Raw genomic sequence first — 13,306 nt, forward strand, 5'->3', positions numbered from 1 at the left:
GAGAATAACATCTTTCAAAAATCACTCAATAAATCAATAAATGTCCCCACTGCACCTGTTATTTTCAAGCAATGTCAACCAATTTAAAGTGGTAAAAATATCTTGAGAACAAATGAGTCAACACCCTCGAATGCTCAAAATGTCTGGGAAGTCTTATAAAACTCCGCCTCTTTTCTCGTTCTCTGGAAGCCGTGTGGAATATTTATGGCCTATAGTGAAAGTCTGGATGACAATAACGAGTGAAAATAGTAAGGTTAGATCCATTTGAGTAGGCTTGTTTTGTTAAAATCGATCGCTGTAATGCTTCATTGCAGAAGGAAGATCACGAGCCATGGAGGTAAGTCTACGTGCAGATTAATATCCGACTAATACACGGCGTTACTCAGCTCATTGTTTTTTATTCATTACATCGCTCATGGCTCTAAGACTCATGGTCACGTGAGGTTCCGCTTATAGCGGTTTGGGGAATGGATGTATATGAATAAGTCTGACTTGACAAATGTTGAGTGTTGTTGTTGTTTAAACGCCACCATTTCCTATAGGACATGTCACCATGATGTCACACGTACTTCGGGGTGGCAAAAGCCAAAGCGATCTCTGATGACATCATTGGTAAACAAACTCTTCTATGTCATTTGGCCAACTGATTGAGAAAACATGGTGAATGGCTTGAATGAGTTATTTTCGCCATCTTCTCTACTGCCATGGTTTGAAAGTGTGAAGTGTCAGTCGGAAGACGATTTTACATGAGATAAATTGCTTGTAAGTAAATAGACATGCTGGACATTCAGACATACCGTAGTTAACATGATTGTTTGAATGACGGGATAATTAAATGACTCTTGTGTTGCTCGGAAAAATGGCACTGTCGTGCTCTTTTGATGGTAAAATGGGTAGTTGTCTACGAGCAGGCTAGGCATTAAATTACTGAAAGACACCCCAACCAAACATTTCAGACATATTGTACCTTAATAAAATTAATAAACCAATAAACCTTTCACTGAGCCAAGGCACACATTTTACATTACATGTTTCTAATGTAAAACACAACCAAACAAAAACAAAAGGTCACAAAAAGTATGACTGCTGTAATAATGATGATCTTGATTCAGTTTTATTGCAAATTGATGTACTCAGTATCAATCTTGGCCTGTTTAACCTAACACAAAGCTAATATACTGACAGGAAACCATGACTTATTTTGTCTTGTCGTAACAGGTGGATACACAGGTTTATTGTACCTTCTGCTGTATCCAATGGAAGAGCATTTACATTTTTCTGCCTGTCACCATATAGATACAGTAGATCAACAAATATACACTATATTGCCAAAAGTATTCGCTCACCTGCCTTGACTCACCAATGAATTTAAGCAACATCCCATTCCTAATCCGTAGGGTTCAATATGACGTCGGTCCACCCTTTGCAGCTATAAGTAGTGTGTTTATGGGAATTTTTGACGATGCTTCCAGAAGCAGATTTGTGAGTTCACACACTGATATTGGATGAGAAGGACTGGCTCTCAGTAATTCATCCCAAAGGTGTTCTATCGGGTTGAGGTCAGGACTGTGCAGGCCAGTCAAGTTCATCCACACCAAACCTTCTCATCCATGTCTTTATGGACGTTGCTTTGTGCAATGGTGCACAGTCATGATGGAGGAGGAAGGGGGCAGCTGCGAACTGTTCCCACAAAGTTGGGAGCATGGAATTGTCCAAAATATTGGCTTCTTATTTACAGTAAAAAGGAACTCTGAAGTATGCAGCATACCAAATGCTTTTGGAGATTTTGGATTTATTATAGCAATGTAGTGTATATTTGTCATGAATAAATACAAACCTCAATTCCAGTGAAGTTGGGATGCAGAGTGAAATGTAAATTAAAACAAAATACAATGGTTTGGAAATCCCAAAAATGTAACCTAAATTCAATTGAAAACCTAAATTCAATTCAAAAATTTAACCTAAATTCAATTGAATACACTAAAAAGACAAGATATTTAATGTTCAAACTGATGAGCGTTATTGTTTGTGTGTGTGTGTGTTTTTTTTTTTTTTGTGTGCAAATATTCTTATTTTGAATTTGATCCCTGCAACGTATTCCAAAAAATCTGGGACAGGGGCAACAAAAGACTGGGAAAGTTGAGGAATGTTGAAAACTCCCCTGTTTGGAACATTCCACAGGTGAGCAGGTTAATTGGAAACAGGGGAATGTAATAATTGGGTATAAAAGGAGAATCCCTGAAAGGCTCAGTTGTTCACTAGCAAGGATGGGGGCAAGGTTAACCAACTTGTGAACAACTGTATGAGTAAATTAGTGTTGTTTCGTTTGTGAACATTTCGCTCTAAAGAGCAAATCTTTTTAGTGAACGTACTCAACTGAATCAGTTTGTGAAATGATTCGTTCTTTGTTTGACCGCCGCCGTGAGTGAGTCGGCTGGGAGCGGAAACGGAACTGCTGTCGGTTTCTGTCACTCACTTCTGAATCTTCGGCGAATGACCGATGTGCAGCCAGCGCGCAGGCAGGGGCGGGACTTCACTAAACATACTACCATGTGATTTGCGATTCGCCAGCATTGTCACTCACTTTGGCGAATGACCAATAAGCACCCAATGCAGGTGGGGGAGGGACTGAATTGAATCGAATGTACTGATGAACTGAAAGTGAACTGAATGTACTGTTAGCCACGAGTGATTCGTTCGTTGAACTTCTTCGTTCGCGATCCGCTAAGAAGCGACTTACTAGTACTTATGCAGTGAACTTTCCTGCCATGAGTGACTCAGACGGAGGTTCACCGCAAACTAGTACGATGAGTGATTTGTTCGTGCAAGGAAAGAAATATTTTGCAGTGAACGTACTCATGAGTGATTTCACCGGTTCGTCCTCACGGGGTAGCTTTCACTGGCATCTGTTTCTCCAGTCAGTCAAGCACATGAAAGCAAGCACACATATTTAAAATAAATGTAAATTAATAATACATGTATATATGTACACATACAAATCACCCCCTCTGTGTCTCTAATGCAATTATTAAAGCTTTTTGTTTAATAATAATATATTAAACTGCTATAGCGCTTCTCAAGACACTGAAAGACGCTTTACACTTATCAGATGACAATAACAGTAAGGTGGGTGAGCAGGAAGCCCGGTTGCTGGTGTGAATGACGCTGTCCAGCGCAATGGCATGCAGACAAGTATGGCCGGCCGGCGGGAGCCTGTGTTGACGTAAGGGGACGCGGAAGGATATGTGCGGTAGCTGAACTCGCCGCACGCATGTTCACGAGTCACAACTGAAGTGTTCGAGAGCTTGCTGAGAAAGACATAGGTAAGTGATCTTTTTTTTTTTTTTTTTTTCCCGCCTTTCCTAGTTTACAATACGTGACAACAACAACGCATCGTCCTTCGGTGAACGTGTTGAGTGAATGTGAACCTCAGGGCTGAATCATTAACTGAATGAGGAAGCAATTGAATGATTCTGTGAAAAAGAACTGAATGATTCTGAGAATGAATCTTTCGAACGAATCTTTTGAATGAACTAATTTTAGTGATTCAGTACACTCAAAAGAACTGCCGTGTCCATCACTAGAGAAAGTAGTCCGACAGTTTAAGAACAACGTTTTTCAACGTACAATTGCAACGAGTTTAGGGATTTCATCATATACGGTCCATAATATCATCAAAAGATACAGAGAATCTGGAGAAATCTCTGCACGTTAGCGACAAGGCCAAAAACCAACACTGAATTCCCATGACCTTCGATCCCTCAGGCGGCACTGCATTAAAAACTGGCATTAAAGGATATTACCAGATGAGCTCAGGAACACATTATTTTTTTGCACATGGTGTATTTTCCACAGACGTCTGTGTCAACCAATCAGCGTTCGATAGCACAGCCAGTCCCCTCAAGAGTTCCGGGTTGTCTTAAGAAGACTCTTGGGGACAGGAGGAACTAAATCCTCAGGGAACCTTTTGTACCCTGATAGTTTTTTCGCAGTAGTAACACAGGGGGCACTCAAACTATTGGGGTATGTAGGGAAGTTCCTGAAAAGGAGCAAGTTGTGCCTCGGTACCCTAGCTGAGAATCACTTCTATAGAACAGTGATTCTCAAAGTGTGACATGCACCACCAGTGGTACTCGGTTATTGTTATTTAACTTTTTGTGCAATACATTTGAGTTGAAGGATTATTTAAATTTGGTTATTATTATGTTATATTATAGTGTAGTATTAATGTTCAAACTGTGCATAATGATATCCAGTTGCTTACAATAATATGAAACATACTTAGAAATAACCTCTGCCTCTTTAGATGAACACTTGCGCCTACTAAGCTACTCCATTTTAATGTTTGTCATTATAGTGGCAGTTGGAAAGCTATGTTTTTTTTTAAATGTCCCATGCCATCAAAATCTATCCCCCCCAGTGTTTTATGCACATAACAAGTCAAAAGTCTGTTATCTGGTTTAAGTTTGACATACAGTATGTGCTTTGTCAATTGCATACAATAGCCTTTGAAAGGAAAAAGGCAGAAAAACGAGCCAATCGTTTTCGAGCGTCCTTGTAACGCTACTCTATACATGTACCTGCCCGCTTTGTAGTTGGTACCCACGCACAAATTCGTGTGACACTGGGTCGCGACAGCCAATTGGTTTTGAGAATATTACTGCGTCTCTCTCTCTCTCTCTCGCTCTCACACACACACACACACACACACAAAACAACATCCGGAAATGAGAATAGTGAGTGAGGAAGTTGTTGTATCTGTTAAGTACTTGTTTCCAGCAGTCGGTTGTAATTTACTGTGAACCAAGCTAGCAATAGCATTAACCCACATTATACTGCCTCTCTCTCTCTCTCTCTCTCTCTCTCTCTCTCTCTCTCTCTCTCTACTCTCTCTCTTTCTCTCTCTCTCACACATGCTCTATTAAGAAATACGGCCAGATATAACCTACTACCAATCAGAGCAAAGCTGCTTTCCATATTCAATTTAAGGAGAACAGTGATCCAATCACAGCAAAGTATATTTATATATTGATTATTAATGAGAAACCCAGCCCTTCACCTGCCTGGTGTTTTGGATCAACTAGAATAGCATGGAAAAGGGCATCCTGGGCATTTCCAAGCCCAATTATCTTCAAATCCGAAAAAAGAACATCAATGAATAAAATAAAATTAATTTAAAAAAAACAATCGGTGTGGCATGGGACCTTGAAGGTGGAACCACTGCTATCATATAGTCTCTACACTGTTTGCAATTTTAACAACTTTCAAACGTGTTGTTATCACGCCCGGGAAAATGAATCCAACACCTGAACGTCCTGTTTTTCAGGGAGAGGGAGAGGGAGAGAGAGAAAGGGAGAGAGAGAGAGAGAGAGAGAGAGAGAGAGAGAGAGAGGATTCTTCCGTGGGGCCCCAAGCCTCCCGCCGCGGCCACGCCCACAGGGATGAGCGCGATATAAAACCGAGAAGTGCTTGGAGTACAAGAATTGTGAGCAATCGACCTCCCGAGGCTTACCTGTGGTGACATCATCATCGAGATGACAACAGGGCCCGGCGACAAGGGGGCCACCTAAAGGGATTTTGGCTGGACTCGGCAATTTAAGAGCGTGCTTTGGATAGTTCCCCCGCTTGCGGACTTCCCTGTGGAGTTACCTGTGCTGCTGTGATCGATCGGAGACTTAGCGAACCGAGTTTCTCCTCAGCTCCAGCAGTCATTGCATGACAGTGAGGCCGCGATGAGTCGGAGAACTCGACGCTGGATTTTAAGAGTTTTACTTTGTCTGGGAATCGTTTACCTGAAAATCGGGTGAGCTACGCTTGTTTTGATACGCGCCACGTTGTTGAGTGTTTTTTTTTTTTTTTTTTTTTTTTGCGCTCTGAAAAGCACGACTTTGTGCCGTTAATTTGCAATTAACTCCAAGCAGGACGTATTTACACATGCGAAGAGGTAACGACGTTCCCTTCACCTGTAAAGGTCGACGAGCAACATCCTACATCGCAGTACCGGCTATTGAAATGTGAAACGATTGCTTTTAACGGCAGGCACGCGCTTCATGAATTTGTTCCCGTTTTGTGAATTCATGTGTTAATTACGGGACCTTTTGAACTCGCAATGCACCTGCCGCTTAACTTTCTTCAAGGGAAAAACTCAGTCCAATCCACACACACACACACACACACACACACACACACATATATATATATATATATATATATATTTTTTTTTTTTTTTTTTTTCCTCCACAGGGGCTTCTCGTCGGTGGTGGCCCTCGGAGCGAGTATAATCTGTAACAAAATCCCCGGTTTGGCACCCAGACAGCGGATTATTTGCCAGAGTCGCCCCGATGCCATCATCGTCATCGGAGAGGGCGCGCAAATGGGCATCAACGAGTGTCAGTTCCAGTTCAAAAACGGACGCTGGAACTGCTCGGCCCTGGGCGAGAGGACCGTCTTCGGAAAAGAGTTGAAAGTGGGTATGTTGCTATCTGTTCATGTTTGTTAACATTTAGAAAATACAGTCCAGTTCCTCGGTGCGCATTTGTGCGCGACTTGCGTAAAACTCATATTCCGTGTATTTGCACGCATTGCAGTACCGAATTGAGCTGAATAATAATAATAATAATAATAATAATAATAATAATAGTAATAATAAAAAGTTGGAGTTATAACATCGTCAATCAAAGTTAACCAGTTGAAGCAAACACCCCCAAATTGTAATGTAATCTAGTAGCGGCTGCACTTGATAACTGCAACCAACATTTAGAAAAATTTATATGACTCCATACTGCAAAAGTGCAAATACTACTACTACTACTAATAATAATCATATTTTCTTCATTTTGAAAATAGTATGAACCATAACATTTCCATTTTAAGGCACAAAACACTTTCTCAGATGGCAAGTTAATGTTATTTGGACAACAGTATCTTTTTGGAATTGTCAGCTAAGAGTTTTTTGTTTTTTTGTACCAAGCACGTACAAAAGACATCTAGAGCCAACGCTGTAACAAAGCTCTTGTGAATAGTCGCAGCCTTTCTTTTCATCCCGCGCTGTCTCATGAGACACAGTTTCACTGGTCTTTATCCCGTCTGCTGATGGGTGCTGCAGCTCCCACTGTAAGGGATGTAGATCTTACCACGGGTATACGTTTCAGTGAGGAAAGTACTATATTGGAGAAACTAGTCGGCTCCAATGGAGATGAATGTGCGTGACACAAATTGGATCATTGGTGTTGACCTTTTATAAGTATGGTAGGGGAGACAGCAAAACCAGGTAAATTTATAGTGACCGATTTATTGTAGCTTGAGATCCCTACAGTTATAGGTGGCAATAGAAATGTAATTTACAAAAAAACATATTTCAGGGAAAGCAGCCCATTGAGTGCTAGTGAAATAAAACAAATACTCCAAATTGATTTTAACACAATGCTAAGTAGCTTGCACCAGCTGTGTGACGCCATCTTGCCTGCTGCTGGGGGAAAGAAAAGCTAATCCTGGTCATGCTGTCAGCGGCGTTTGACAAGCTGTCCTTTTATGAATGAGTTGTTTTGGGCCGTCAAGAGTGTCGGTGTGCAATTGAAAGCCTGCACCACATCCTTCGGCTTGGACAGCCATAGCAAATAGATTGGCTTCACGGATCAGAGCAGCCTGGAAGCCAAGTGGTTGCAAATGGATGCCATTGTTGGTGCAAAGCTGAGCAGGGCTGTGTGGCTCGCAATTGTTCTTTTAAGGAGTGTGGGTCGTGCAAGGTGCATCGCTTTGCTTCGATTGAACAATCCCCTGATTAAGGAGATCCTGAAATAGAACGAAAACAAAATAATTTCACGGCTTATTTCAGTTTACCTTTCTAATGGTATATGAATATCTTCCATCACTCAGTACAATCTTATGACGTGCTCCTATACGGTCTCTTTAGGAGGACGCATGCACAAGAATTACAGAGAAGAACCGTGCTGCATTCAGATGTGACTGAGTGCACCGACACACCTTGTTTTTTGGCCCGGGGCCCATTTAGTCTGTAAAAACGTCAACATAATTTATGCCCCGATATGAGTTCCCCCCCCCCCCCCCCCCACCCTCTTTCTATCTTTCTTTCAAAGATAGAAAGGTGGCACACAGCCAAGATGTGGCAGCTGTATGTGGTGGTCCTGGGGAACTTGGTGGCAGGAAGACACAAAGAAAGTAATGATGTGAACAAACAGCGATAAAAGCAGTTTATTTATACACAGATATGGTTGGATATAATCAGCTGGTCCCTGTTCGCGGGATTATGAAGAGAAGAATTTCAGACATGAAAATTCATATTTTTAAATTCCCATTGAGGCATTTTTCAAATAAGGCTCTTTGCATCATTTCATATTTCACCCAAGAACTATTTGTCACACTTTGTTAGATTAACCTTTAGTTAATTGTCAATATTTCCGCATGTGTAAATGATTTGTTCACTAGACTTGGTGGAGATAAGGCCAGGATGGAGATGTTCATGTCTTATGAGTTTGCACAGAATGTGCCATTTCTGAATGGATCAATAGCTGTTCCCTTCCTGACAGCCCTCTTATTCATGCTGCTTTGTTGACTAAGCTGCCAGCAGCCATTTTGGTTCATGGGCAGGACAGTTTCCAGGTCAGATTTCAAAACACTGTAGCCCTTCAGTAATATGTCACTGAGACGATGATGTCAACCCACATACTGTTAATTGATAATCCTGTATCCCAAAAAACGTAGTGATTTGACACTGAAGAGAAGGTGTAATAATATTAAAATAATTAGAATAGTCGCTGTTTCCTTGTCATCTGCCTTAGTGGTCCATTCGGTGGTACAAACCTTGATGCGCACTAAGATATGTATTTAAAGATATGATGTTATAACAATTTATGTTGTTATGTTCATCTGAATTGAATTTATTTGGTAAAATCATAAAATACAACACAAACAAACAACTCAACTCAACAAAACCTAGTTTAGTTGAGCATTGGCTTGAATTCTCCATTTCTGACCATGCTTTTGTCTCTTCCATTTCCTTCAGCTTAAAGTTGATTGGACATTTAAAACATATTGTCCAAAACTTCAACTACAGTATATGAAAGCAACACTAATATGCATTACAAAGACTTGAGTGCTCTGTGGGGAGTGTCTATCCAATTTAAACCAAGTCACAAGGTATCTTTTCCTCAGGCTGTTTATCAAGTAAATGTTGTATTTACCCCACATACACCAGTAAATTACACTTCAGAGCTTTAAGGGGTGCCCAGAAGAAAAATCAACCCCCAAAAAACGTATTCCTTACTCTGATACATTTTATTGTGTGCTTTTCAAGGAAGTAAAGAAGCGGCCTTTACGTACGCCATCATTGCAGCCGGGGTGGCGCACGCCATCACCGCCGCCTGTACGCAGGGTAACCTGAGTGACTGCAGCTGTGACAAAGAGAAGCAGGGTTTCTACAGCAGGGACCAAGGATGGAAGTGGGGAGGCTGCTCTGCAGACATCAGCTACGGCCTCGGCTTTTCCAAAGTGTTTATTGATGCCCGGGAGGTCAAACAGAACGCACGGACGCTCATGAACCTCCATAATAATGAGGTGGGACGCAAGGTAAGCTTCGCCCATCTCCCAAGCCATTGCTTTTTTGGGGAGGGGGGTGGGGGGAGGGGGCGGGGGTGTCCTGATAACTGCAGTGACCTGGAAGCCTCTGCCAAGTAGCAGCGGAGGTGAGCTTTGCCAAGGAACTGCTCAGCTCCAACAAGCCGGGGAATGAAGGTGGCTTTTAGGGAAAAGAACTGTCAAAGTGGGTAGGATTGATTACAACCCAGATGACTGCACACAAAATACTCTGGCACTGTACAAAAAGACATTATGCCTGTCCCTGGTGTGCTTCGCCAGTCGAGCATTATACAATTACCTTTATTTCAAATGTCCCTCTAATATGATAAATCAGTAGCTTTGTGCTTGTATGTGCACTACAGGACTGCAGTGATGAGTGGTATTCAATGGACTCTTTCAATTCACTTTCAGTTATTGGGTGTAATTTGATTCACTGCCATTGGTTCATTCTTATTCGGAGACGTGACTAAAATAATGCTACACTCACATTTCCCGCAAGAAACAAACAGAATTTGCAGTAAGGAGCACCAAGACAGACAACAATTGTGCCACAGGATACAAAGAGGACAAACATAGCGTTCTCCTGCTCTTTTCAGCAGCCCGGCGCAGGGTGACAATGAGAGTCCATTCGGTCTAAGAGGTTAAAGACCAAGTGGGGCGACGTGCCAAGCACCCAAAGAGGACCTGGTGAAGAATAAAAAGTAGCTTTGGCCAAGTTAACTCATATCCCTCTTCCTTTCCCTGTGCCAGAAAAGCCTGATTCACACAACCGACACGTCCGTCGCATTGCTGCCTGAAAGGCCTCGGACACAATCGCCCTGACCGGATCATTTTCTATGTGCACGTCAGGACCGTGAATCCAAATTGGCTTTTCTGGACAGCAAATTTGTCTTCCTGCAAACGTTGAGCAGTGGTTTTTGTTCTTTTTGCTAATAAAGGGGCTCTCTGTTTTGATAGCAATCCCCCCTCCCTTATTTATGCTAATCAAACACAGTGACGCTGAGCAGGAGCTCCCCTGGTCCAATCATCCACACAAAGGCTGTCACAAGTGTTGGTCACACAACAACTGATGGATTAGGGCCGTTGAAGCCAGCAACTTTATGAAGTAATTTGGGTTTTACTGGCAGGGAACACTTGGACACAAACAACTTTGAGATACCATATCAAACATCAACCTCCCAACATTACACGAGGAAACTCACATTTCACCTTGTTAGGAAAATTCCTGTTCCAGCCAATAGCGCGCCTCATTGTCATCAGGCTGGGTTTTAGCAGTAATCTCAGTCACTCTACGCCTTGAATGCTCACTCTTGACATTTGTGTGTTGTGTGGTGACTACACACACAGGGGCTGACATCTGATACTTTATTTTGGCTTCTGTGTGTACGCTATAATGCAGCAATGTGATGTGCTTCCATTTAATCCCCAACTGCAGGGTGATCGCTTGTCATGTTGTCATTGAGTTGCGCATTACAGACATTCCATAATCTTGTTTGAAAATGATTATCAACCCGATTTTTTTGGGTGCTTTTTTGGCCCCTACGACTGACGATCTGAGTTTTTGTCTGGGAGTAATGCTAAGTTGCTAAGCAGTTTTTGTGTTTCTAGGTCCTGGAGAAGAACATGCGACTGGAATGCAAGTGTCATGGAGTGTCGGGCTCCTGCACCACCAAAACCTGCTGGACTACACTTCCCAAGTTCCGCGAGCTCGGCTACATTCTCAAGGAGAAATATGCCCATGCAGTGCACGTGGAGCCGGTCAAAGCCAGCCGCAACAAGCGCCCCAAATTTCTGAAGATCAAGAAGCCATATTCTTACCGGAAGCCCATGGATACAGACTTGGTGTACATAGACAAGTCACCTAACTATTGCGAGGCAGACACATTGACGGGCAGCCTGGGGACACAAGGGCGGGTGTGCAACAAGACTATGATGCAGCACATCAGCGGCTGCGACTTGATGTGCTGCGGCCGCGGCTACAACACGCACCAGTACTCCAGAGTGTGGCAGTGCAACTGCAAGTTCTTGTGGTGCTGCTACGTGAAGTGCAACACGTGCAGTGAGAGGACAGAGGTGTACACATGCAAATGAGAATATTTATTGGATGGTGCTAAGCGTGCATGTGGTAACGAATGTGTGTGTCTTTTTTTTCTTTTTTTTTTAAAACGGACAAATTGGATCCTTTTGCTGCACGAGGAGCTGCTACTGGGCTGTGGGCATTCGGTTAGTTGCGATGCAGAGTGACAAAAGACTGTCACGGGAAAAACTGTACATTGCGTGCACATATTGGGTGCAACTGGAGCACAAACACTTGAAGCTACACGGACACGTAGTGGCGACAAGAAATGGAATATGTGATGGCTGAGCCGTGCACACTGCTGTCTTTCACACATGGAATGACTCAGCCATGTGGAATATTTAACATACTGTGTTTTATAGAATGGAGATAATTAATAATTAATTTATTGGATAAGAACTACTGATTTTGTCCGTTATGGGTTAAAAATAACTAAATGTTGGGAGGGCTTAGTTTTTTAAAGGGATCAGAAACTGTTAACACACTGGATTTGAATCCACCTGGAATCAGTCAGTCATATTAACTTGTGACCCACTTGGGTCTTCCCTCTGTTTGCTGCTAGTCCTGAGAATCCCATTTGTTTTAGTTCGGAGCTTCAAAAACATGGGCACATTTTCCACTTTTGGTAAATATTGGTTCATAGAGTATATTTTGTAAGAGCCTATTTTTGTATGGATGTCTTATTTATATCTGCTGCATAATATTCAACATTAAGCTCGGACACCTGTCTGTAAAAAGCTGTAAGTTTGCCCGTGTTGTCACTGCCATGGTTGTGTAGTCTGAGTTATAGAAGCTGTTTCTGTGTGTCTGTTGTTTACTGCATTTCATGACTACTACTGATGGAATACAGGAACAGAATAACACCAACGATGCATGATTTCATTTTTGTTTCCTCTGACATCCAGTTTCACAGTGATATGGTTTACCTGAAAAGCAATGTAATAATCTTACCATAAAATGTTAGCTTCAGGCACTAATCTCTCTGTCATTACCATGGGAACCCAACATTTCCTATTTAATGGTCTGTAATATTGGTGGACGAGCCCGGGCAGTCTCATATTGTGTTATAGCATCATTATGAGTTGTGTGCAGTGCTTGTATAAACTACGGAGCACCATATAATCCCTCTTTTACCCACTCAACTTCTTTATCAAGAGCAAAAAAATAATAATAATCTGCACCCGACTTTAAGTGTAGCAGCAGTGACCATCTGCAAAATTCGACTACTTCAACTTTAATTTAAAAAGAAAATACTAATTACTCATTGAAAATGTATTAATCACTAGTTTAACTTTCAGATGAACACAGAAGTTAATTATTAATCCTCCTCGGTCACTCAAATATCACCATGATGATAAATCATCGTATCCCGCTATGTCTATGTGTACAATGGTGACCGCAGAAAGAGATGTCCTGTGAGATGGGAAAGTTATTTAGGCTTAATTGAGGGCCCATCCTGCAGACTGGGAAGTGCTTGAATGTATTGGAGGAGAAGAAGCGTTTGTGCTCTAATAGCAGGGTACCAGTGTAATTGATGAGACGAGTTGGGCCGACTGTCACGGTGATGGCTTGCTCAGTCGGGGGAGTGGGAGCTGTCAGGTGATAGATGACTAGCACATCTGCTTCATTCACTTC

At 42.1% G+C, this 13,306-nt stretch overlaps 1 protein-coding gene across 1 annotated transcript; it reads left to right on the forward strand.

Moving 5' to 3' along the window:
- Positions 1-5,493: 5,493 nt before the first annotated feature.
- On the forward strand, positions 5,494-12,534 carry LOC133415974 (protein Wnt-7a). The gene is made up of 4 exons (XM_061702585.1): positions 5,494-5,803; positions 6,244-6,470; positions 9,314-9,585; positions 11,203-12,534. The coding sequence occupies exons 1-4, from the start codon at positions 5,733-5,735 to the stop codon at positions 11,683-11,685; spliced, it is 1,053 nt and encodes a 350-aa protein (XP_061558569.1). The 5' UTR covers positions 5,494-5,732; the 3' UTR covers positions 11,686-12,534.
- The last annotated feature ends 772 nt before the right edge of the window (positions 12,535-13,306 follow it).

This window comes from Phycodurus eques, chromosome 1, assembly GCF_024500275.1.
Source record: "Phycodurus eques isolate BA_2022a chromosome 1, UOR_Pequ_1.1, whole genome shotgun sequence".
Lineage (NCBI taxonomy): Eukaryota > Metazoa > Chordata > Actinopteri > Syngnathiformes > Syngnathidae > Phycodurus > Phycodurus eques.